The following is a 25,816-nucleotide window of genomic DNA, read 5'->3' as shown; positions in this document are numbered from 1 at the left end:
TAGTTTAGTGGGCAACAGTTCTCACTAAAAATTAATTTTAGTGTATATAATTCCTCAAATTGGAAAGATATTTGTCCCCCAAGTCCCATATTTAAGCAAAGTGATTAGGAGACCAATGGTTCTAAAACTGTGAGTTGGGACCCCAAGGTGGGGTTGCCAGAGCTGGCTTAGACTTGCTGGGGCCTGGGGTGGAAGCTGAAGCCTGAGCCCCACCGCCTGGGGCCAAAGGTGAAGCCTGAGGGCTTCAGCCCTGGACGATGGGGCTCAGGTTACAGGCCCCTTGCCTGGAGCTAAAGGTGCCCTTGGGCTTTGGCTCCACCCCCAACCGCTGCCCAGGGTGGTGGGGCTTGGGTGGGCTCAGGCTTTGGTACCCCTCCTGGGGTTGTGTAGTAATTTTTGTTGTCATTGTTGCAATGAAGTTTGTGAACCCCTGTTCGAGATATATAAACCTCCTGGGAATAATTTCCAACATATTCCCAAGAGTATGACATTTTCCATTCTGGAATGAGTTCTTAAGTTTTTAAATAAATGTTGGACAGGTTTTAGAATTTTTGTCTCTTATAAAGCTTTCCAAATCATTAGTACTTCTATTGACCCTTTGGGTACGTCTACAGTACAAATTTAATTCAAACTTATTTTATTCGAAATTTCGGAAGCGATTTTATACATTTGGTGTTGTGTGTTCCCACTAAAGCACGTGAATTCGGTGGAGTGCGTCCACAGTACCGAGGCTAGCATCGAAGGCGGAGCATTGCACTGTGGTAGCTATCCCACAGTTCCCGCAGTCTCTGCAGCCCATTGTGTAGCCTGATTTAGGGTGTACTGATAATATTAATATGGATATTTAATGGATATGGATATGTGAATTTAGTTTATTAATGTAATTTTATTTGTTTTTAATAATAATATTAATAATGATTATTATTAATATTAATTAGTATGGGTTTAGGCTCGCCAATCTGTTTGATCAGAAGATAAAAGTTCTTGTCCTGAATCAGGCTCCACAGAATTTATAAAGGACCCTCAGGAGTATGACAGGAAGCTCACACTGAGACAGATATAGCCTTAAAGACTTTTTTTTTTAAATCAATAATAGTAAGTAAATGGTAAAATACTCAAGAGTTACAAAGTTACAATTGCAGTAATGCTATTCAAAAGATACATATGAGAATATAGTATTATATGCAACAAAGCTTTGGTTAATATACTCACACCCTTCCTTGATAACCTGGTGGTAAGAGACACAGGACCAGCCTTGCAGTTCAGGTTTCTCAATTCTTGAGTGAGGGATGCAGTGCTTAGAAAATGCTAAGAGCTGTTAAAGCTGACTAGGGTTTACTTGACTATCTTAAACTTAAATCAAAACCTAAGAAACAAAGTAAGAATAAAACCTAGGGAAACCAAGCTTAGCCTAGTTCCCTTGAAACTTAAAGTTTAAGAAGAACAAGTATAGCCTACAAATAGTAGCAGTCATCGTAGATAGATAGAGTGGTAGAAGTAAGTGAGAAATGGAGATAGAGAGAAATGGAGAGAATGAAGAAGATGATAAATGGAAATACTCTATTGAGGTGGGTTACTTCTTTTATAGGGAAAATGCCAGACCTCCTTCCTCTTATGCCCAAATTTTATTCCTCACCCACAGAAATGTTAAGGTACACTTACCACATAGGCTAATATGTATGTGCAGATTGATGAAAGGTATGTACGCACATCAGTCTCTTGTGGTGTACTTGTTAAGTCTGTGAGAAAAACCCCTATGCCATTTGTCATTGTCTATCAATAAAAGGTCATAGACATAGGCGTGGGTACTCATCTATTTAGGTAACAAGATATAGGTCAACTTTGTTTTTTGAGTAAAAGGTCTTGTGGAGCAGAATGGAAGACAAAACAGTGATGTCACAGCTTGCAATTAATAGCTCAGCCCATGTGCATAGAACATTACTGGCCAATATGAAGTGCAGGGTCACATGAGCATGGAAAGTTACTGGTGAAAATTTTTTAGGTCACATGTCCTCATCACATGTCCTTACATGCTATGCTGACTCTCAAGGCAGCCATTGCCTCTCAGTGCATTCTGAAACATCTCCAGGAGGGGCCCACTGGGTGAATTGAGTCATAGAATCATAGAATCATAGAATATCAGGGTTGGAAAGGACCTCAGGAGGTCAAAGCAGGACCAATTCCCAACTAAATCATCCCAGTCAGGGATTTGTCAAGCCTGACCTTAAGTCTCTTCACTGGTCCATTTTGGAATGGTTTTGGAACCTCTCTTAACCACCCTTCCTGATTTTATTAGTATTAGGTGTCCCTCATCAACTGGGAAGCATCTATTCCATCATAGAGGAATTGGAACCCAATTCTCGTAAAGGGTCCAGTCATCCTGTGACATCCTAATTCTATTTTATAATGGGAATTTTATGAGTCAGTGCTAAAGATCTCAGATGGCCAAACAATGGGATAACTCATCTAGATTTAAATCTTTCTTGGGGCATCACCCAAGAAAACATGTTTGATATACAAATATACAGTCAATCTTCATAGCTGTAGATACAAAGTTGATACATGCATGTAAACAGGATTGCCATATTTAGCAGATTAAAACTTTTACATAACACCTTATATGACCTACTTTGTATCCAATTTAGTGCAATTGTGTAACACTGGTGATACACTATGATTGTAATAGGAGTGATACTGTGGTGATGCTACATTAGTATACATCTGGTTATCATTCCTTTATACAGCATCACACTGCTTTGTCATTATGACTCCCCCCAAAAATCAGCCAATTAATGATTATTAGACTGTATATCAGATAAAGTTAGGCTGATTTACAATATAAATTCTGTAAGTTTTGCAAATATAAATATTTATGCAAATCATTTATATTTGATTGGATCTCTTGCCCCAGACCCTAAAAGGGTCAGTTGAATGCCTGAAAGTAAATAGCCTGAACAAAGAAATATAATGAAGATTTAACAAAAGCCAGTCTAAATAAATAAACTGCAATGAATCCTTCATAGCTTTAGATGGACCAATCTTGGGAATTCTGTACCTCATTGCAGATAGAATTTTACACCTATTCATAAGAAATCAAAAATCAGTAATTGCTTATGATACTAAACACACATCTGAACAGTAGGGAAATATTGTGAAAGCATCAAGACACTTCCAAAACAAGAGTTTTGGCAGCCTCCAACTTGGCTAGGTTTACAAAACCTCACATTTCAAATGTTCTGAGAAGCAGTGGAATAAGTTACCATTTACAGAGTACAGCAATGAAAATATCAGTAACACTCATCCTCAAAACATGCAAACATATATGTGGGGGGAAGTAATCTGAAACAAACATACTCAAGGGTAAGGAGAAACTTGGGAATAGCTATGCTGAACTAGACCCAGTGGTGAAAATAGATGGCAAATTAGACAATCTTGAGTTTGAACAGTGCAATACTGCTGCAAAAGAAACCAGTGCAGTTGTAAGCTGTGTACTGCATCCAAAGAGAATATTATGGAGCAAAGAGCTAGATCTACAATTTTAAATGTGGGTTATTTACTGGATGGTGCTATGCCCAACAATTTGTGTAACATATTCAACATTCTTTTGAAAGGCACCAGGATAGTGGGATAAAACCAAGATAATTGGCATAGAGTGCCAACACAGCCACAATTTTCAAAGGAAGAATGAAACAAATTATTTTGTTTGTCAGAAACAAATATCTGCACTATGCAGTGAATTGCATGAAGAACACTTAGAAGGACATACTTTACTAGTAAACAAGAAGATTGGAAACTAGTTTGATGTGGACAGAAAGGGTGTGTGGGTTCCTGTGTTTGTGCTAACTACAGTATTAGAGGAATGGTATCATTTTGGCCCTGAAGATGTTTATCAGTTAATTTACCATCACTGGAAACCTTTGTAGTTTCAGGGTTCAGACTAGCCTTTCTAAGACACATGGGGAAAAATTGGCTTTTTCGTAGTTATTGCTTGAATGGTATGCAATGCACTGAAACTGGCCTTGTACAAATGTGTGAATATGGAGATGTCACAATTGATATAAACAGAGATGAGGTTGTAGATAATTTGTCGTCATCATCATGGAAAGTGTAGATGATTGCAAGAAAATCTAAAATTGAGGCCTAGACGAAATCTGCAACAAGAACAATATCTGGTGCTGTCCATTCCCTGAAACAGCAGCAAGATTATTAATATAAACTAAAAGTGAAGTTAGATCACTACATAGGAGAACTGACAAACACCCTCACTTTATCAGGATGGGGAAAAGGGGCACAATGCTCAAGAATGCAGCAATATAAGAGAACTGTACATTTTATAGTGGTTAGTAAACATAAGACTAAAGATGAGTAGCCAAAGACCTCCCAAAAAATAGAATCAGGAAGGGAAGTTAATATCGCACAACAAAGAGTGTTAGGGTTTCACAGCAGAAGATGATAGCAATGCTTGCTGGAAGAATGCAGATTTAGATTAATGGCAAGCCTCTGCACTTGCTTACTGATTGGAAGGCTAGGTGAACTATAATACATGTTATCATGGGCTTAACCAAGTGGTTTTGACATTGCTGCAGTCAAGATAGAATATCTTTTGAATGTGGCTTAAAAGACATATAGGCACACTTTATAAACTGTAGTAAGTTTTTTAAAAAAACACATAATTGAAGGCCACTTTCAGCGTATCTTTAAAAAAAAGGCAGAAATTCCTCACACAAGAGCAACAGTTGTAGCTAACCAAGATGCTGGCAAAGCAGACAAAACCCTGCCAAAAAATGTAGGCTACTTACCTGGAAGGGACCCCGAGAGGTCATCTAGTCCAGTCCCTTGCACTCATGGCAGGACTAAGTATTATCTAGACCCTCCCTGACAGGTGTTTTTTCTAACCTTCTCTTAAAAATCTCCAATGGTTTGGGGAGCACAGGGGGACAAGGCATTAGGTACTAGTGCTCTCTTGGAAGGTAACCCTTGAGTGGAGGGTGGGTCCAAGACACACTCAAAGCCATATCTGAGCTAACCTCCCTGGGTAGGGGAAGTGATGGTATATCCTGGACATCAGATTCAGCCAATAAGAATGCTGGATCTGGCTCCATCAGTGGTACCATTGATGCCAGGGGGAGGAAGCTCTTAGACTAGGGGAAGAACTCCTTCTCCTCGAGGTGGCATTCTCTTCTGGGGTCAAAATGTCCCTCAGAAGGACTAGGACTAAAAGTAGAAGTGATTGTGGGTCTGCATGGGTGAAGATATCCTTTGGGGTAGTGTGTGTATAAATCAGTTTATATATATATATATATATATATATATATATATATATATATATATATATATATATATATATATATATATATATATCAGTCCCAGAGCATGAGGGGTCTCAGGTGTTGGTTCCACTAGCTTTGGTGCAATGACAAACTTAGTGGTAAGTGGATTCTTATGAGGCTGGGCTTGTACCAATATAGTCCTGTCTTGAGCTACTGGAGGATGTTGGTCCTTTGGCTTGCTAGTGGTCACAGTCTGCATTGGTGTCAGTATTGGGCTCAGTACCATTGGAGCTGTGCTTCTACACACTTTCCCTAAGTCCTAGGGACCTGCATGTGAAGACTCACCCAAGGTTGAAGGGGTCAGAGAAGGATCCCTTCTCCTGGAAGTGGACTTAGAGGTGGCTCTGTTTTTATGTCTGTGAGAGTGCCCCTTACTGTCATAAGAAGCTCAAGGTAATGGGTCTTTACAGTTATCTGATTCCGCCTTTGTTCTGGAGCGCTTGCTCAGCGGTGTGCTGCTCAAGGACTGAGGCCGCTGTGTGTGTGTAGGGGGGGGGATGTATCTCATCACTTGCTCCATGAGGTACTTACTCAGTCAGAGCTCTTGTCCATCTCGTACATCTTGTACATCTTGAACATATGTACCTCCCCAAGGCAGTAAAGGCAACACTGGTGATAGTCGCTGACTGCGAAGGAGTGAGGACAGAACATGGAGTTTTTAAATCCCACAACTCTTGGTATAGTTTATTCCTGAAAGGAAGGACATAGAGAGCTCAAAGGGTGGGGAAAAGTAAGCTAAACTAACACTATAAAAACCACTATCAGAGTATATATAATTATAATTACAGAGATGAAAATGATGTGAGGATAACTCCAGCCACAGGGGATTCCTACTCAGACCATGCGGTGGTAAGAAGAAATGAGAGAAAGAGGAAACTGATGGTGCACCTGCACCACAGGACATTATTTGCAAGATTTACCAGCCTCAGGTGCATAGAGCAGATGTGTACTTATACAGAAACTACACATCAGGACCAGCACTCAGAGAAGAAATTTAGTAATTTCCTAATCTGCAGAACACACAAAGGTAAAAGTGGGTGTGGGGGGAACCTATTATCCTTAAATAAAATATTTCTTCTTGAAAACAAATGGGTACAGTCATGTGCATTCAACATATAACTGTCAAAAATTCAAGTATGGTAGCTTTTTCTTATTTTGTTAGACAGGATCTTTCTTCTCTTCCTACATGTAAGATGGATCCATACTTTGACATGATCATATTTATTTGGTGCTACAAGCCATATTTTCATTAGATAGCCTCACCAAAACTTAGTAGATCTTTCTTTAGACCTTGTTTCGATCCATTATGTTTATTTATATTTCACCTTTAATACTAAAATGTGTCTTCAGGTTTCCCATCTATTACACAGTTTTTATTGCTATAGTCTAGAGGATGCAATTATCTTTTACTACTCTCATCTGCATTTGCAACTCCTCAGTGTTAGAGGCTCAGATGCATTTTATTTTTTATTTCCCCTTATAAACTCAAATTAATGCCTGCTGCTTTGGGGAATTCATTTCTGCCTAAAGATCAATTAATTGTTTTCCTTCTTTCACCCACTTCTATAGTAGAGGTGACATTGTGTGTCTTGTGTCATTTGCATAGATGACAGACAAAATACAAAATATAGAGACAGAAAGTAAATTAAGTAAGCAGTCCACTTTGCACTCTTGGGTAATTAGGAAACATTGTTTTTGAAATTTATATAGTGTGCTCGCACATGTATTGAATTTCAATGTCAACTATATTAAGCTTTAATATATAAAATAGAAATAAAATGGTTGTTTCATGTATTGTATTGTACTATGTCCTGTAGTGTATACTGTGTTATATAAGCTACTCAATTGCACTTTACAAAAAAAAGGAAAAGAGAGACTGTGCCACATACAATTGCTCATATATCTGTCTAATCCTTTAGTTAAAAGTAGCTATTGTCAAATCTGATCTAATTGATTTCACCATACTGTATGATGTCACTGTTTTTTTGTTTGTTTGTTTGTTTTGTTTTGTTTTTAAACACAGAACCTGCCACCTTCTAGTAGTAGCATTCAAATAAGGAATTGATATTGGAGGTCACTTTTGTGTTTACCTTTAGTTCTCCAAACATCAGATCACTGCTAAGTCTAGTTGTACTCTGGTACTCCAATGTTCTTTGTGAAATAAAACTCAGAACAAAAAGTAATCATCTGCTAAACTAAGAAAAACATTCCTAAGGACACTTGTACCATTTACATTAGTTGAACAATGTGCAGAAACATGTGTCATGAAAATCAAAGAAGCAAAGGGAACTGTTTAATTTGCATTTCAGAGTAGTCCAGAGTAGTCCAGTGAAACCTTGGGGCAAAAGCATTAAAAAAAACTCTATATGTATTTGTTCACATACTATGACTTGCTACTGTATTTATCTGTATTATCTTTTCTCAGAAACATGGTGGGAATCATTCTTGATCTAATTAAAACAAGAACATTGCTTCATGTTGTGTCTCACTAGTTCAGACATCTTGAAACTGACTATTGAAATGTTTTATTTCATGTACAGGTATGGAGAGATATTGTAGAATGCTGATGCTGGAAATTAGTCAGTAGGAAGAAACAAGACTTTAGAACAGTAGCAGTGTCCTCTAGATTTCTGAGTAGTGATGAATGAAAAGCTTAGACTGGGCAAGCATTTGGTCTGGTCAGGGCCGGTCAAAAATGTAAGATTTTTTCAAGGATTTTTTTTTTCTAGTGAGAAAAAAGAAAAAAGAAAAACTGAGATGAACTGAAAAACATTGTATTTGAAAGTAAATACTTTGTTCTGATGTTTCATTAGTAAATTGAAAAGTTTCCTAAAAAATGAAAGTCTTTCACAATTTTTTCTTTGAGGACCCATTTCCCCCCCAAACCAGCTCTTGTTTGGATAGTAAAATTTATCTGAGGCTTAACTGTGTTATCTGAAATCTTTGTGTCTGTAAGAGAAGCTTCTTGATATTTTTGGCACTTAACTTCCACCATATTCAGTCCTCCAGCAAGTCCCATGACTCAACTTTCCTATGCTGTCTGAACCCTAAGACATATTATATATGGAATGGTGCCCTGCTCATCACTGAAGTGGAATCAATAGAAATACAGAGGCATTTAAATGAGACAGACAAGAATCTGAGCATACACTTCATGACTGAGGACCATGGAGAGACATACAGTGATTATGAATGGATATGATGAAAGAATTAAATTTAAACATTGCACACAGCCAATACATTTTATGGTGGCCTAGTTTTTCCTAGGAAGGATGCTTTGGACAAATCAAGTCATGTGTAGTCCAGAAACTAAAAGGATGAAAGAATTTTAAACCTTCCTAAATCTGAAATTCCCTAGTCCTGTGTAACTGCTGCCTCTCCATGAGACATTCAAAGCCCCATGGCTTCTTCAAGCCTTCCATCTGGGAACAGAAATAATCACTATGTGACTGAGCACAACGAAAACAGCACAATTCTAATTTTGAATGCTGAGTATCAAACTCTACTGTGAATGGGTTGCGGTGAGAAAATTTAAAATAAAATAATTTACGAAATTTGGTCTAACAAATAAATTCAAGCAAGGCAAGCAGTGAGCAGAAAAAAAGAATTAGCTGAAAGGCTAAATTTAGAGTAACCACTCAGACTTATTTGCTTATCTTTACCTGCAGGTCCCTACCCTACATAAAATCCTTGGGAAGCAAGTTCTGCCTTCTAGTTTTATGTATTTGAGATTTTTTGTTTCTCCCTCCGTCCCCAGGCAGTTTGTGATTCCTGCATGGGAGCTGTCATTATCAGATTCTCCTTTTGCAGGTGCATGCAGCCAGCAGCTTAACTGGCTGCTTCTGCCTGCCTAGGCCGGGAGGCGAGGAGGGGAAGCTGCCCGTGTCTCGCGCCCCGGATCCGGCTCGGGCCCGCCGCCGCCGCCATGCCGCCCAAGTTCGACCCCAACGAGATCAAAGTCGTGTTCCTGAGATGCACCGGCAGGGAGGTCGGTGCCACTTCTGCGCTGGCACCTAAAATTGGCCCTTTGGGTTTGTCTCCCAAAAAGGTTGGTGATGACATTGCCAAGGCAACAGGTGACTGGAAGGGGCTGAGGATCACCGTGAAACTCACTATCCAGAACAGGCAAGCTCAGATTGAGGTTGTCCCTTCTGCATCTGCCCTGATCATCAAAGCCCTCAAGGAGCCTCCTCGTGACAGGAAGAAGCAGAAGAACATTAAACACAGTGGCAGTGTCAGCTTTGATGAGATAGTAAACATCGCACGCCAGATGAGGCACGGGTCCTTGGCTCGGGAGCTCTCTGGAACCATTAAGGAGATTCTAGGAACTACTCAGTCTGTTGGCTGCAATATTGATGGCAGACATCCTCATGATGTCATCGATGACATCAACAGTGGCACAATAGAGTGCCCAGCTAGCTAATACAGAAGCCAAGAACTCACAACACAGACGTTAAGATTTTTTGTAACAATTATGAAACCTCAATAAAACCAAGCACATTGCTGCTTCCCCTCCAATCAGCCCTTAGGTGCTGCATAGTATGGCCTACAGAAGCAATGTGCAGTTGGTCTGAAGAATTGGTGGAGCAAAGCCTCAATGCCAGTAGCAAAAGGATAGAGTAATTCTGGGTTAGTGTGGTAAGCCTTATTGAGGGGGAAATCTAAACAATGCCAGTTCTGGGGCTGGGGGAAATGCCTTGGGAAGGGGAATATGGTAATATCATGGGCAAATTTAGATGACACTACATTTCTTTGTGTGTGGTAAGAGGGAAGTGAGGTTAGGGGATCCAGAGGCAACCAAATAATTCTTGGAGGAAAATTGAAGATTAGATCTGTGGGAGAAAAACATTTTCTAGTTCTCTCTAGTGATAAGAAGAGGGAAAATAGGAAAAGAGAAGGGGGAAGTGGGAAGGACAAAGGGAAAGGAGAAGAAAAGTCTACATCCACATTATAAATAAAGCATTTTAACCAAGTCCTTCATTAAAATGGTGCTCAACTCAATATGGAAAATGCATGAACAAGGCAAAACTAAATGTTTTTAGTGTTCCAAACTAAAGGAGAGAAGTAATTTTAAGCAAGGGTTCATCCAGAACTCTTTCCCTCCAGTGTGGATGAAGAAAGAGGCTTTGCAGAACAGAGGAAGGAGGGAACACATAAGGTAAAGGAAAATAAACAGTGGATAATAATTAAATAAAATGAAAACTCTAAAATAGGAAAATTGAACACAGCTAAATAAGAAACTCAAGGGAAAACAGAATTGTGGGACTAAAAACCCAGTAGGTGCCTGATTCTGCCTACGTATACCTCAGTGGGAAGTGCACTTATTTAACTGAGGGCAGGATTAGGCTTTCTACCAGGAAGATATGTGAAGGCTGGATACAAACAGGAACACAAGTGTGTAGAACTGAGGAGAAAAAAAATGATAAAGGGAGATAAGAGATCACAAAAACAGAAGTGTAGTAAGCTCTAACCTTTAAAAACTACAAACATTTATAGTATAATTTGTGAAATGGGTCTTAATTTTATGCATAAAATATCTGACATTTCCCCCCACATGTTTTCATACATATTGACTTGTTAAGATGTCAAGACATGAACTCTAAGGCAGCGAGACATTTTGCTGATGTTGACCGCAGTGTAGGAACGGCAAACTGTGGCCACAAGGTCAGCAAAATGTCTCGCAGCCTGCAATCAGATTACCCTGATGGGCCGCATGTGGCCTGCAGGCCACAGGTTGCCCACCACTGATCTAGATTGTCCCTCACAGGTGTGTGACTAAACTGCTCTTAAATCTCCAATGACGGAGATTACACAACTTCCTTAGGCAATTTATTCCAGTTCTTAACTACCCGGACAATTAGGAATTTTTACCTAATATCCAACCTAAACTGTCTTTGCTGCAATTTAAGCCCATTGCTTCTTGTCCTATCCTCAGAGGTTAATTTTTCCCTCCTCCTTGTAACATGTACTTGAAAACTGTTATCATGTCCCCTTTCAGTCTTCTCTTCTCCAGACTAAACAAACTCAGTGTTTTCAATCTTCCCTCATAAGTCATGTTTTCTAGACCTTAATCATTTTTGTTGCTCTTCTCTGGACTTTCTCCAATTTGTCCACATCTTTCCTGAAATGTTATGCCCAGAACTGGACAATACTCCAGTTGAGACATAATCAGTAAGGAGTGGAGTAGAATTACTTCTCGTGTCTTGTTTATGACACTCCTGTTAGTATATCCCAGAATGATGTTGGCTTGGGGGGGGGGGGCAATACTGTTACACTGTCGACTCATTTAGCTTATGATCCACTATGATCCTCAGATCCCTTTCTGCAGCACTCCTTCCCAGGCAGTCATTTCCCATTTTGTATGGGTGCAACTGATTGTGCCTTCTTAAGTGGAATACTTTATATTTGTCCTTACTGAATTTCATCCTACTTACTTCAGACCATTTCTACAATTTGTCCAGATTATATCCTCCAAAGCACTTGCAACCCCTCCTATCTTGGTATCATCCAAAAGCTTTATGAGTGTACTTTCTATGTTGGCATATGTCATAAATAAACAGATCAGGGTTAAGGTCTCTTTTACCTGGAAAGGGTTAACAAGCTCAGTAACCTGAGAAACACCTGACCAGAGGACCAATCAAGGGACAGGATAATTTCAAATCTCTGTGGAGGGAAGCCTTTGTCTGTGTTCCTTGTTGGCTCTGTGTGCTCTCTTTGGATCTAAGAGAGGCCAGACATGTCTCCAAGTTCTCCTGGAGTATTTCCTACTATCCAGTATAATGAGTATTAGTTAAAAAGGTGAATTAGTCTTATAATTTGATTTCTACATTTGCAATTGTGTGTTTGCTGAAGGAAATTCTTTATTTCTGTTTGCTGTTACTCTGATTATTCTGAGGAGGAGGGAGGGGAAGTCTCTCCAGTTTTTATAAGTTAAACCCTGTATTTTTGCATCCTGGTAATACAGAGATAGTGTACTTTTTTCTTTCTCTAATAAAATCTTTTCTTTTTTAGAACTTGATTGATTTCTTCCCTTGTTTGGATTTTCAGGGGAAGGGGGGGGAGGAAAAAGTGAATCCCTCTTTGTTTGATTCAAGGAGTTTGAATCAAGGTATCTCTCTCCAGGACTAGGGAAGGGGAGGGGGAGGTGAGTCCCTCTTTGTGTTGAGTCAAGGATTTGACTCCGTGTGTAATCTCTCCGGAGCAGGCTGGAGAGAGGGAAGGGGGGGAGGGGAACTGGCTGTTTCTCTCTCTCTCTGGTGAGATTCAAGGGGTTTGAATCTGGGTTCCCCAGGCGAAGTTTGGGGGACAGGCAGTGTGTCAGACACTTAAAAACTGACTGGTGACAGCGAGAACCGGATCTAAACTAGAATTTTAGTTTAGAGGAGTCCATGCAGGTCCCCATCTTGGAACCCAACAGCTCCAAGTGGGGGAATGAACCTATGACAGCATCTAAATCATCCATAAAGATATAGAACAGAACTGGACCCAGAACTGATCTATGAAGGACCCCACCTGATATGCCTTCCAGTTTGACTCTGATAGTATTGATGGTATAGACCTTAAAATAAAACCTTTTGAAAATGATGTTATTAAAAAATCTTTACTGATGTAGGAAATTTTACCAGGTTTTTAAGATCCATGTCATGTAATTATTAAAAATAAATCAATTACAACAATGAGCTTTTGTTTAAAGAGAGACATTATACAATAATATAGTTATCGGATCTCTCTATTTAATGGGACATTACCATATTACAGAGTCAGCCTTAATAGTATATCCATAATGTAATTTCTAGTGAGTAAATTCTGATTATACATTTAACAGATCAGGCATGTCCATTAAATATTAATATTCAAAAATTGGACTGGTGGGCTGGTATTCTCGCAGGGGAATGTACTTTGAGAATTGAATAACTGGTATCCAAATATCTAAGTATCTATTTGTCCTGTTTATTTTGCTTGTGTATGGAATTGGTGCATTAATTTTATTCATGTGTCAAAACTGAGGTACAACTTGTATCTAGAATAAGTGGAAATTTTTGGTTACAGCAAAATTTTAATTTTAGGAATAAAAATGGAATATGGATATTAGAAATATAGATTAATACAGAAGGATCTGACTTTTTTTTTAAATCTTTTTTGTTATTCTCTGTGCATGCTCTTGCTTGTATAAAGTTGTCACCCTATAATAAGGGTATTTCTTTTCTGACAATTCATATTTCCTGTTTTTTGTTTGGCTGTTTCTTTAATAAAGATGGAACAAGTGTTAGAGGTTCATATGGCATAGAAGAGAGTGACATTGTTCTCTGAAGTTAATCTAATTTGGAGATGGGACTATACAGGAAGATCCTCCATGAGACATCTTATAGATGTGATGGTACTTGATTTTAAAAATTTCCATGAAGTGGTATTGTACTAATTTGCTAGGATGACTTAGTTTTCATTGGCCAGCTGTATTTGTTCCATGTATTCAAAAGAGTGATATATTACAAAGTGTTTTCTTTAATCCTTCCGAGTATAGTTTGTTTTGCATAAGATAACACTACAAAATTTCTTAAAGAATCAATGCCATTTTGCAAAGACACATTTCCACCTGAAAATTTTGTACCTACTGTTACAAGCGATTCCTAATATTTAATATAAAACAAGATTTGAAATTTATAAACAAATTCTCTAATTTTTCAGTGTATATTTGACACTGTGTATAGTGAGTTTCACTCTTCTGTTAATAGAACACAATCTTCCAAGAGGGTATTTACTAGTGACAGTAGCAGCAAAGATAACATTGAAATCAAAAAAGGAGGCAGGCATGTGCACAGAGATAAGAGATGGGGGAGGGGAAGGAGGTGTCCAACCCCTGATCAGAAGACCCTTCTACACATTAGTGTTTCTCTGCTGTTAATGTTCAACTAAAAACCCTCAAACAATCAAATGCCCATGCAGCCCAGTATTTTAGCTCTGACAGTAGCCAGCATAAGGTTCAGGAAATCCTGCAGAAAACAGCTGTGGTATAATCCTTTTCCCAGAAAGGTCTCATTCTAATCCCTTATTTAGTTAGGCTTGGTAGAATTTAATTTTTTAAAATAAATTGTAACGGCTAATTGATTATTTTTAAGCTTTATTTTTACCAATTTAAATTGTGCCAGTTATGGGAAATTATGGAGGTAATGTAATGAGGGGTGGGGGTCAGTTAATAGCTTTTTCATGAGAGTTGAATTTCAAAAAATTAAAACTTTATAAACTTTAAAACATATTTTGATGTGATGTTGACAAAGTAAATTTCCTTAAATCAAACTCTAACAAGTTCTCAAGCAGTACTTTTCTTTATATCTCTACATTTCTATCAATGGAAATTTTTCTGTTGTGTGTACAGTGAAATTAATGTTTACTGACGCTTAATAAAAATGTAATCCTTGCCAGCCTACTTATAGAGATTGACTTAAACGCTGGAAAATGAGGTTTAGTATCCTTTTGTTAGTAACAACTATTGTAACAAGCTGGATGAAACCTTATTATGGGCTGAGTTAAAACCTTGTTCAAGCTAATTCATGAATGCGTCCTCCATATAAGATAGTGGTAAAAGACAGTTAAGGGCCACACCTACAACAAAGCCTAATATAGTCTGCCCATAAACTAGCACCATGGGAGCATACACTTCAACTGGGTATTGTAACTAGGTGTGTAAGGGTGTTGGGGAAAGCAAGAAAAATCAAGCAGTAGGTTGCAAGCACAGTGACACCCTGGAAACAGGTGGGTCTGATGTTGGCTAAAAGGAGCTTGAAGAACTGGCAAGCTAAGAACCTGTTCCTTTTTGTTCTTGGTTCCTTGTAAACAAACAAGATTGCAGCAAAGAAAAACCTGGCTACCACCAGTTTCTACTCCCAGCTAGAACATGCACAGACCCCCAGATTTTGACTAGCTACTTGGATCAAAAGGGCAACACGATTCTAATTCTGGATAGTCTTCCTATTATATGTGTGCAGTCCTGCTTTGAATCTTGCTTAATTCTTGGCTTCAACTATGGCCTGTGGAAAGGAGCTCCACAGTCTAATTACACAGCACATATTCCTTTTATCTGTTTTGAATTTTCCACCTTTTGATTTAGTCGTCTGTCCCCTTATTCTTGTTTTATGAGATCTGAGAACAGAGGTTCCTGGTCTACAATACAGTAGTAACAGGTTTCAGAGTAGCAGCCGTGTTAGTCTGTATCCGCAAAAAAAACAGGAGTACTTGTGGCAGCTTAAAGACTAACAAATTTATTTTAGCATGAGCTTTCGTGAGCTGCAGCTCACTTCTTCGGATGCATCACTACTATTTAATAGTGAGTATTAATTAGAAAGGCGGATTAGTTTTTTGAGTTGCTTTCTATATTTGCAATTGTGTGTTTGCTAAAGGAAATTCTTTATTCCTGTTTGCTGATATTGCTTTTACTGAGAAGGGGGGAGGGGAACTGGCTGTTTCTCTCTCTCTGGTGAGATTCAAGGTGTTTGGATCTGTGTTCCCCAGGGGAAGTTTTTGGGGGAACAGGGAATGTGTCAGACACTTAAAAACTGACTGGTGGCAGCTTTTACTAGATCTAAACTAGGATTTTAGTTTAGAGGGAAACCAAGGCAGGTCCCCACATTGGAACCCAACAGCTCTAAGTGGGGGTGAGACCTATGACATGGTTCAAAAGAAGTGAGCTGCAGCTCACAAAAGCTCATGCTAAAATAAATTTGTTAGTCTTTAAGGTGCCACTAATACAGTAGTAAGTGTTTGCAATCTTGCATTCCTAGTAAGTATGTGTATGAAAACACAAAAAGTAAATACTACTTTACCTGTTATACTATCGGAAACTGTACTTGCTGAGTTCAGTTAGGCACAGCTTTCCTCTGTGAACACCTGACCAGAAATAGCATGTGGTCGGTTTGCTTGTTCACCTGGGAAGAGCTCATCTAATCAGCAATTTAGGGTATGTCTACACTGCAATTAAAAACCAATGGCTGGCCCGTGATAGCTGACTCAGGCTGCGGGGCTGGGCCGGGGGTGCGTGGTTTATTTGCAGTGTAGATTTCTGGACTTAGACTGGAACGGGCTCTTGGACCATGTCAGGTGGGAGGGTCCCAGAGCTCAGACTGCAGCCCAACCTGGAACATCTACACTGCAGTTACACAGCCCTCCTGCCCAAGCCATGCGAACCAGAGTCCACTGACATCGACCAGCTCTGGGTATTTAATTGCAGTGTAGACATATCCTTAGAGCAACCCTGTGACTTACACCATGAGACTGTTTTTCAGAGAACTCAAAAAAAACTAATAAAATTCAGACTCAAATATTTATGCTTATCAAGCTGGGGCAAAAAAAATGCACCTCCCCTTTCACAGGGAGGGCTCACAGGCCTGAAAGCTGCTATCAAATGCACTAGGTTTAGTTACTGCATGCAAACCCTAAACAAGGAAGGTTCAGAATAAAAGTTTGGTGCAACTATGTCTAGAGTAAGAAGTCTTTTCTATCCCTAATATGTAAGATTCTACAAATTGTCTTTGCTGGTTTTGGTGAGAAATTTTCCAAACTAAGTTGTGGATGAGAGCAAAGGAAGAAAGAAAAATAACGGTCCAGTGAAAGATGAGTGAAGAAAATTGTCAACTAAGACCCACAATTTTTCTTCCAGAAGAAAAAGAACTGTTCAGACAGAGCTGAACTTTAAGCCAAACACAGAATAAATGGCAGTAGCAGATGTAGTAGCAATAACCTAGTCCCATGACTAATGCTACACAGCACTATATGAACTGCCAGTCATACCAATATCCCACTGCTGTGACTAATGCTACATAGCTTTAATCTGCTTGCATTGAAGGATGAAAAGAGAGTGACTCTCCCATTCTTCCCTCCTACACCCACAATCTTGAAAAGAGAAGGATTTTTCTGTATACTCATGAGAACACTGGAGACAGAAAGGTAACATAATACTGTCCCACGTCATAAAAGTGTATGTCTACACTGCAGCGAAACACCTGTGGCTGTCCCAGGTCAGCTGACTCACACTCACAGAGCTCAGGATGTAGGGCTATAAAATTGCAACGTAGACATTTAGGCTCGGTCTGGAGCCTGGGCTCTGAGACCCCACTAGGTGGGATGGGTCCCAGAGCCCAGGCTCCTGCCTGACTGTCTATACTGTGATTTTATAGTCCCACAGCCCCAGCCTGAGTCAGCTGACCTGGGTCAGCTGTGGGTGTTTTACTGTAGTGTAGACATACCTTAAGTGGTCTGTTGGTGATGGCGCAAAGACAATGTCTAGCTCCCCACAAGCTGACTAATGCATCCTGAGCAGTAAGTACTAGCTGTGTGGGTGTGTCAGACTTTACTCCAGCTCCAAAGAGCAGCAAAGCTGGGCATTGTAATCCATCACTCCTGGTCAACATGAAAAGAATCCTCCCCTCACTGCTGGAGTCTTATGGCAGAAGATACTGTTGTATTTCTGTGCTCACCAAGGCAGATTTAGTGTAGGTAAAATATCCTAATAGTCCTACTCCTAATAGTGTAGGAGTGCATACATGTCAGAACACTCTAGGGTCGAAGCCTAAAAAAAAAAAAAAGGCATCTCCAGACAATACTGTTCTATCCCATTCAGGTTAGTTCTCCCACAATTTGTAAGAGTTCTAGAATAGGTTATTTTCTTGCTGCTGCCACTACCTAAGCACTTAATATTAACTGAAAGGTGCACTGTTCATTTTACCTGTTATGCTGTAAATTATTAGAGGTGTAAAAAATTAAGTACAAATAAGCCTTCTTCCCCCCCCCCCGGTGTTATGTAGATTTTTAAAATATATAACAAAGTTTTAGAATCAGTTTTCTTTTGTAATAGTCATACAATTACATTTTTAAAGAGTGCCCTATAAACAATGCAGTACTGAATTTGATTTCAGAAATTGGAAGACTTGTCTATAGTCACAAATCTACCATATTACCGAGAAAAAGTATAAGTGCTCATGGGTTTACAACAGAAAGGAATAAACTGTCACTTTCAGTTACTAGGCTTTGTGAGGTGTTTTTTTTGTTCTCATCTTTTATAAGTGCTTGTGATCTAATGCACTGTACTTTTCTTTGTATTACAGAATGAATAGTTATAGAAGATCTTTTCTGCCCACTGAAAACCCATGATAAATGCCTCAATCACCCTCACAGTTATCTGTATAATAATGATACAACTCAATATTTAAGAGAACCTTCTCTGGTGAACAGCTCAGAATAGCTGTTGTCTTAGGGTATGTCTACACTACAAGACTATTTCGAATCAACTTAAGTCGAATTTGTGGAATCGACCTTATGAAGTCGAATTTGTGTATCCACACTAAAAACACTAATTCAACTATGTGAGTACACAGTAACGGGGCCAGCATCGACTTTGGAAGCGTTGCACTGTGGGAAGCTATCCCACAGTTCCCGCACTCCCCGCTGCCCATTGGAATTCTGGGATTTCCCCCCAATGCATGCTGGGGGGAAAAATGTGTCGAGGGTGGTTTTGGGTAACTGTCATCATTGAACCGTCAATCACGCCCTCCCTCCCTCCCCGAAAGTGCCTGCGGGCAATCTGTTCGTGCACTTTTCTGCTCAGTGACAGCGTGGGCGCCACAGCACTGCGAGCACGGAGCCCTGCTGCAGTTATGGCCGTTGTCAACTCCTCGCACCTTATCGTCCACCTCTTCCACAGTCAGCTGCTGAGAAATCGGGCTACTTTTCAATGGTGCTGCGAGCACTGGTGGACCATGGGGGACGTTTTACCAACATCAACGTCGGGTGGCCAGGCAAAGTTCATGACGCGCGTGTTTTCAGGAACTCTGCTCTGTTTAGACGCCTGCAGGAAGGTAGTTTCTTCCCGGACCACAAAATAACTCTTGGGGATGTGCAGATGCCTATAGTGATCCTCGGGGACCCAGCCTACCTGCTAATGCCCTGCCTCGTGAAGCCCTATGCAGGTGCCTTGCACAGCGACAAGGAACTCTTCAAGTACCAGCGAGCAGCGTGACCTGTGACTGTTCAGTTTCTTTACAGAGAAGCTGAACCTGCCCCTGTTTCTTTACCAAGTTACTGTTGACTAGCATCTGCAGTTACATACCCCGTCCACCCCGCTTCCCCCACTTCCAACACATGTTTAAAAATAAAATACATGTTCCACTGTAACTTTACAAAGGTTTCTTTATTGATGACTTTGCATTAAAGGGTTGAAACTGGGACGCAGACTGTGCTGGGTAGGGTGTGCGGTGATGTAAAGACCACCTCTAAACTCGAGGAATGACAGGCTCCTGCTCCCAGAGCGGTCTGCAGTGCCGGACTGGTTGTTTCAACGGAGCCTGCCATCCCTCCTTTTTGGGACTCTGTGTGCGGGGGCTATGTGGCCTTGTGGCGGGGGAGGACGAATACAGATTCCTCTGCTGCGTGGCTCTGTGGCTCAGGACAGGGACTGTTGCATGAGATCTGTAACCCCCCCTCACCCGCTACAAAGTCACGTACCCCCCACCCACACAGAACCTGCAAACCACCTCCCATACCGACCAGGGTGCCTACTGACTGCACTGTGTGTGTGACCTGCTGCTGATCCTGCCCCCGTCTCTGTACCCTGCTAAAGGTGACTGTCCTATGCAATACCCTACCCCCTTCCCCACCCACCCACCCACCCCTTCAAACGCAGCGTTCTGTAAAAAAGCATGACGGAAACAGTAATTAACAGCAAAGTATTTTTAATAATTAACCAGACAGTCAGGGGATGAAACTGGGATTGGGGCTAGGGTGAGTCAGGAAGGGAAGGAATTCTCAAAAATTAGGGTATGAGAGCTTTTGTGTACTTGAGCACTCTGCTGGGGTGCAGTGACAGTTTTCACGGCCCCTGGCGCCACTCCTTCTGGTTACTTTGGGTGACGGGAGGTATGGGACTTTGTGGCGGGGGAGGGCGGTTGCAGATACACTGCGGGGGGGCTCTGTCCTCCTGGCTGCGGTCCTGCAGAACATCCACAAGGTGCCGGAGCGTGTCAGTTTGCTCCCTCATTAGTCCAAGCAGCGTTTGAGTCGCCTGCTTGTCTTCCTCACGCCACCTCTCCTCCCGTTCGCTGTGTGAGCGCTGGTACAGAGAGAGGGTCTCCTGTTGCATCGCAGGCGTATATGAGCAAAGCTCTTCAGTCAGTTTGATTGGCAGCAAAAGTCATTTATTTCTTTCCAGCATACATCTTTATACTCTTGAAGCAGGCAAGCAAGCAGTTGCTAATTGGTTAACAAAATTAACACAGCCGCAGCTGTAACCCCATAGGGTAATTATCATCCTAACACCTGTTTGACTTATCATCCTATTTACAGTTAGCCGGCCGCTCAAGGCCAGCCCTTTATACACAGTTCCCAGTGTAATCGGCTCGTCCCAGAAGCCTAAACAATCTCAGCATTTCACATTCCATTCCCAACAGTCTCCTTCCACTGGCTCTGCTGGTCCGCCTTGGCTCGGGAGCACCCCATAACTTCAGCAATCATCTCATCCCATGACTTTCTCTTTCGCCACCTAATCTTTGCCAGCCTCTGTGAGGGGGATGCTGTGGAAGGTCTGGAGACAGTCGAAGCTGTGTGATGGGAAAAAGGGAGTGAATTCCTTGCAAAGATACATTTTTGCGAACAATGAACACAGTCTAGTCTGTGTCTGTGAACAACACCATGCACGGCACCTATCTCGTCCGCACTCCTGCAGCAGGCAATCCTGAAAGCATAAACTCTGCCCCTGTTCTACCCCATCGCAGTGTCCCCCGACCCTTGCACTTCTGGGTTGAGATCCCAGTGCCTGATGGTGCAAATTTCATTGTTCTGTTTCATTACCCAGAACTGCGGGTGGTTCTGGGTAAATGTAGTCAGACATTCCTTCCTCCGGGAAAGCAACGCCAGACAATCATTTCGAGCCCACTTTCCCTGGATTGCCCTGGCATACGCCATAGCGTGGCAACCATGGAGCCTGTTTTGCCTTTTGTCACTGTCACCGTATGTGTACTAGATGCCGCGGACAGAGGCGATTCAGCAGCGCTACACAGCAGCATACATTTGCTTTTGCATGACAGCAGAGATGGTTATCAGCCATATTGCACCATCAACCACGCCAATGTAAATTGGCAAGGTGATGACGGGTAGCTGTCCTATTGCACTACACCTTCTGCTGCTGTCATAAGTGCCCCTGGCCGAGATCGGCCGGGGGCGCAAAAGACAAAACTGGGAATGACTCCCCGAGTCAATCCCTCCTTTATGGTATCTAAAAATAGAAACAGTCCCGCCTAGAATATGGGGCAACTGTACTAGGGTTTTAGTGTATCAGAGAACTACAGAGCACAGCCGCACTGTGTCAGATCCCGCAGGAATGACGAGCTGCGTGCCATTCACAGGGGGTGCCCCTGCAACAACCCTACCTGTTGCTTCCCTCCTCCTCCAGCCTTCCTGGGCTACTGTTGTAGTGTCCCCCCATTTGTATGCTGAAGTAATAAGGAATGCAGGAATAAGAAACAGTGACTTGTTAGGGAAATGAAATGAGGGTAAGGCAGCCTCCAGCTGCTATGATAGTCCAGGCAGTAAAGAATCTTTTCTTTACACATGAAGGGCGGGGGCTGATGAAGCTCAGCCCCCTGTTGCTATGATGAAGACGGTTAGCAGGCCGTCTACTTATGGGCTGATGACGAGGACAGGTAGCAGTCCTATTGCACTACACCATCTACCGCAAGGCTGATGATGAGGAGGGGTACCAGTCATTTTGCACCGTCAGTCACCCATGAGGCGGGGGAGGGGGGGCAAGGATGCTACCGTAGTGTGCCGCAGCATCGCGTCTACCAGCAGCATTCAGTACACATAGGGTGACAATTACAAGAGTCAAGAGACGATTTCTTTCCCTTTTCCTTCTGGGGGTGGGGGGTGGCTGTACATTGACGAGCTATACCCTGAACCACCGCGGACCCTGTGTTTGACCCTAGAAGCATTTGGAGCTCAGCCAAGAATGCAAATGATTTTCGGACACAGCGGGAACTGTGGGATAGCTTGCGTCCTCAGTCCCCCCCCCCCTCCATGAGCGTCCATTTGATTCTTTGGCTTTCCGTTACGCTTGTCACGCAGCAGCGTGCTGACTCTCTGCTACGCCGTCGGTCCGGAGATTTTTTAAAAATACTTTGGACCAGGCGTAACATTACAGTAATTTTCCTAATTAGATGCAGGAGTCGCCGAGCGAGATCGCCCTGAGGAGGGTCACTGAAGGAGATAGAGAGCGCATGCTGCGTGAAAGCCAGCACAAACCAGGGGCCTATGCAGCCGTGCTCGGGGAGGCAATGCTTCCTGAGTACCTCATGAAAGCCTGGCGTGGAAAAGTGTGCTACCACGGAGCACCCAATAAGGCAGCTCTCCCCAGGAACCTCCTGCGGAGGCTTTTCGATTACCTCCAGGAGAGCTTCGTGGAGATCTCCCGGGAGGATTTCTGTTCTATCCCCATATATATAGAGACCTCCTTTTCACATACTTCAGATTCCTGTTATATTAAGAATAAAAGTTTACATGTTTAAAGCACTTACCGACTGCTCCTTCCCCTGATTCAGGGTCTGGGTTAACGGCCGGGGAGGGTTGGTAGGGGATCTCCGTGATGGTGATGAAGAGATCCTGGCTGTCGGGGAAACCAGCGTTGTAAGCGCTGTCGCCTGCCTCGTCCTCCACAAACCCTTCCTCATCTTCCCCGTCCGTGAACATTGCTGAGGAACTGTCCGTCGACACTGTCCCATTGTCAGAGTCCATGGTCACTGGTGGGGCAGTGGTGGCAGGCTCCGTAGCATCCGTTTGCCGCTTTGATTTTTTTGTAGCCTTGTCTGGGGTCCTTGATTTTCACGCGGCACTGCGTTGCATCCCGCCTGTATCCTCTGTCTCTCATGGCTTTGGAGACCTTCTCGTAGGTCTTTGCATTCCGTTTTTTGGAGCGCAGCTCCGAAAGCACAGACTCCTCGCCCCACACACGGATCAGATCCAAGACTTCCCGGTCAGTCTATGCTGGGTCCCTCTTTCTATTCAGAGATTACATAAACTCCTCTGCTGGAGAGCTCTGCATTGCTGCCGGTGCTGCTGAGCTCGCCCCGATGTCCAACCACGAAATGAGATTCAAACTGTCCAGACAGGAAAAGGAATTCAAATTTTCCCGGGGCTTTTCCTGTGTGGCTGGTCAGAACATCGAAGCTCGGACTGCTGTCCAGAGCGTCAACAGAGTGGTGCACTGTGGGATAGCTCCTGGAGCTACTAAGTTCGATTTGCATCCACACCTAGCCTAATTCGACATAGCCATGTCGAATTTAGCGCTACTCCCCTCGTCGGGGAGGAGTACAGAATTCGAACTAAAGAGCCCTCTATGTCAAATTAAATGGCTTCCTGGTGTGGACGGGTGCGCGGTTAATTCGAATTAACGCTGCTAAATTCTAATTAAAGTCCTAGTGTAGACCAGGCCTTAGAGTACACTGTGGCATAAGGTTGACCCAGTAGCACGTTATACACTATCCCTGCCCCATCAGTTTCTAATGCACTGAATGTTTTTCCTCATAAAGAAAAAATGAGTGTGTGGGGAGAAAACCAGTCTAAGGCTCTGTCTACACTACACAGCTTTTAGTGACATGGCTGTGTTGCCACAGCCGTGCTGCTAAAAGTCAGCTCTCCTGCTGGGAAAAAAAAAAAAAAAACTTCTACCCCCAACAAGTGGTATTCTCATTGTCGGCAGGAGAGTTCTCTTTTGTGGCATGATTTTTGTTGAAAAATAAGTGAAACTGACACCTTCAAGTCTCAAACTATTATAAATGCAGACTGAAATTTCTTATAGTTCCTAAGAGAAGCAGTAGGGTACAGTGGATAGGGAACTGGACTGGGACTCTAGCATCCTGGTTTCTATTCTCAACTCTGCCACTGACCTATTGTGAGACACTGAGCAAGTCCCTTCACCTTTCAGTGTCTCTGTTTCTCTTCCCACAATGTGTGTCTTTAGTCAGATTGTAAACTCACTGGGAGAAGGATTGTACTGCACTCTGCATTTGTACAGTGCATAGCACAAGGGGCCATGATATCAGATGGAGTTGCTAGACACAACTGTAATACAAATAACATTAAGATTAAAATATAGGAATAAAAACAAAACCATAATTCAGACAGAGACAGCAATAAAAAAGGGGGAGGGGAAGGCAAATGGTGGAGGCTAAACCAATAAGAACTTGTTAAAATCAATGGGCTAACTGACCTAATCTTTTAGTAAAGATTCTGACGTCATTTGTGTCTGATTAAGCATGTGAAAGTAGTTAATTGAGCTGCACTGACTTGCTGTAGCAGTGAAATCTGAAGCTCTGTTTATTTATTTCTTGAATTTTTCCTGTTATATTTCATTTTGATTCTGTTTTGGGAATGAAACAATTTACTTCAACAAACATAAGAACATAAGAATGGCCGTACTGGGTCAGACCAAAGGTCCATCTAGCCCAGTATCCCGTCTACTGACAGTGGCCAATGCCGGGTGCCCCACGGGGAGTGAACCTAACAGGTAATGATCAAGTGATCTCTCTCCTGCCATCCATCTCCACCCTCTGACAAACAGACGCAAGGGACACTATTCCTTACCCAAAACAAATCATGTATAATTGTATATGCTTATTATCTGCCATTGATTCCTTCTGGTTTCCATGTCTCCAGAGCCTTGTTTCATGATGGCTTCTGTTCATTTTTAATTCTTATCACTCTAGCTTCAGAGAGAAAGTTTTGTGGAAGAGAGAAAAACCTTTCCACTACATTTGAAAGACATTGTAAAAAAGATAAAAGCAGGATTTAAAAGTGCTCTTTGACCTCACAAAAGGGCTATAAAATTTAAAGCCATTTTGGTACATTTTATATTAAATCTGCTTTAATTACAGTCTCTCTCAAAGAATAAACCATAAATATGTCATGGTTTATAAATCAAAAGTTAGTAAGTATCACTAGCTAGAAGTGCTCTTTGGATTTTCAGAAAGCTAATATATGTTTTGTAGGATTATAGAGGATATTATAAAACATTTTCAATGATTCCCCCTCCTTACACACACACACACACATTATTTATGTTTCTCTGACATCACAAATATTGCCCCTCGTCTTCTACAGCTGCATTTTAAACAAGGGTCTGGAAATGACACTGTCACAATCCAAGTAAGGAAAACCATTTCTCAGAACGCTAACCACTGACCTTTCTTCTGTGTCTTATTATTGCTTCTCTGTGTGCTTTTTCTGGTCAAAGACTATATCTTAGATGCAATCTTCCAACCAAAGAGTCCCATTAATTCAAGCATCATCTTTAAGAATGACTGTTCACCACTGTTTTTGCTTATCTGAATTTAAAATGAGCTGGAGAACGTGTCACATTACTTCGAGGAGATGATTATTTATGATGATCATAGAATCATAGAATCTCAGAGTTGGAAGGGACCTCAGGAGGTCATCTAGTCCAACCCCCTGCT

General features: G+C 41.7%; 1 protein-coding gene across 1 annotated transcript; it reads left to right on the top strand.

The window, feature by feature from the left end:
* Positions 1-9,162: 9,162 nt before the first annotated feature.
* On the top strand, positions 9,163-9,816 carry LOC120401715 (60S ribosomal protein L12-like). Its single transcript, XM_039531890.1, has one exon. The coding sequence runs from the start codon at positions 9,256-9,258 to the stop codon at positions 9,751-9,753; it is 498 nt and encodes a 165-aa protein (XP_039387824.1). The 5' UTR covers positions 9,163-9,255; the 3' UTR covers positions 9,754-9,816.
* The last annotated feature ends 16,000 nt before the right edge of the window (positions 9,817-25,816 follow it).

This window comes from Mauremys reevesii, linkage group 3, assembly GCF_016161935.1.
Source record: "Mauremys reevesii isolate NIE-2019 linkage group 3, ASM1616193v1, whole genome shotgun sequence".
NCBI classification, from domain to species: domain Eukaryota; kingdom Metazoa; phylum Chordata; order Testudines; family Geoemydidae; genus Mauremys; species Mauremys reevesii.
This window is presented reverse-complemented; position numbering and strand designations above follow the sequence as displayed.

Bases quoted from the DNA above. Each gene is read 5' to 3' on its own strand.
- LOC120401715 (XM_039531890.1), top strand. From the start codon at position 9,256: ATGCCGCCCAAGTTCGACCCCAACGAGATCAAAGTCGTGTTCCTGAGA.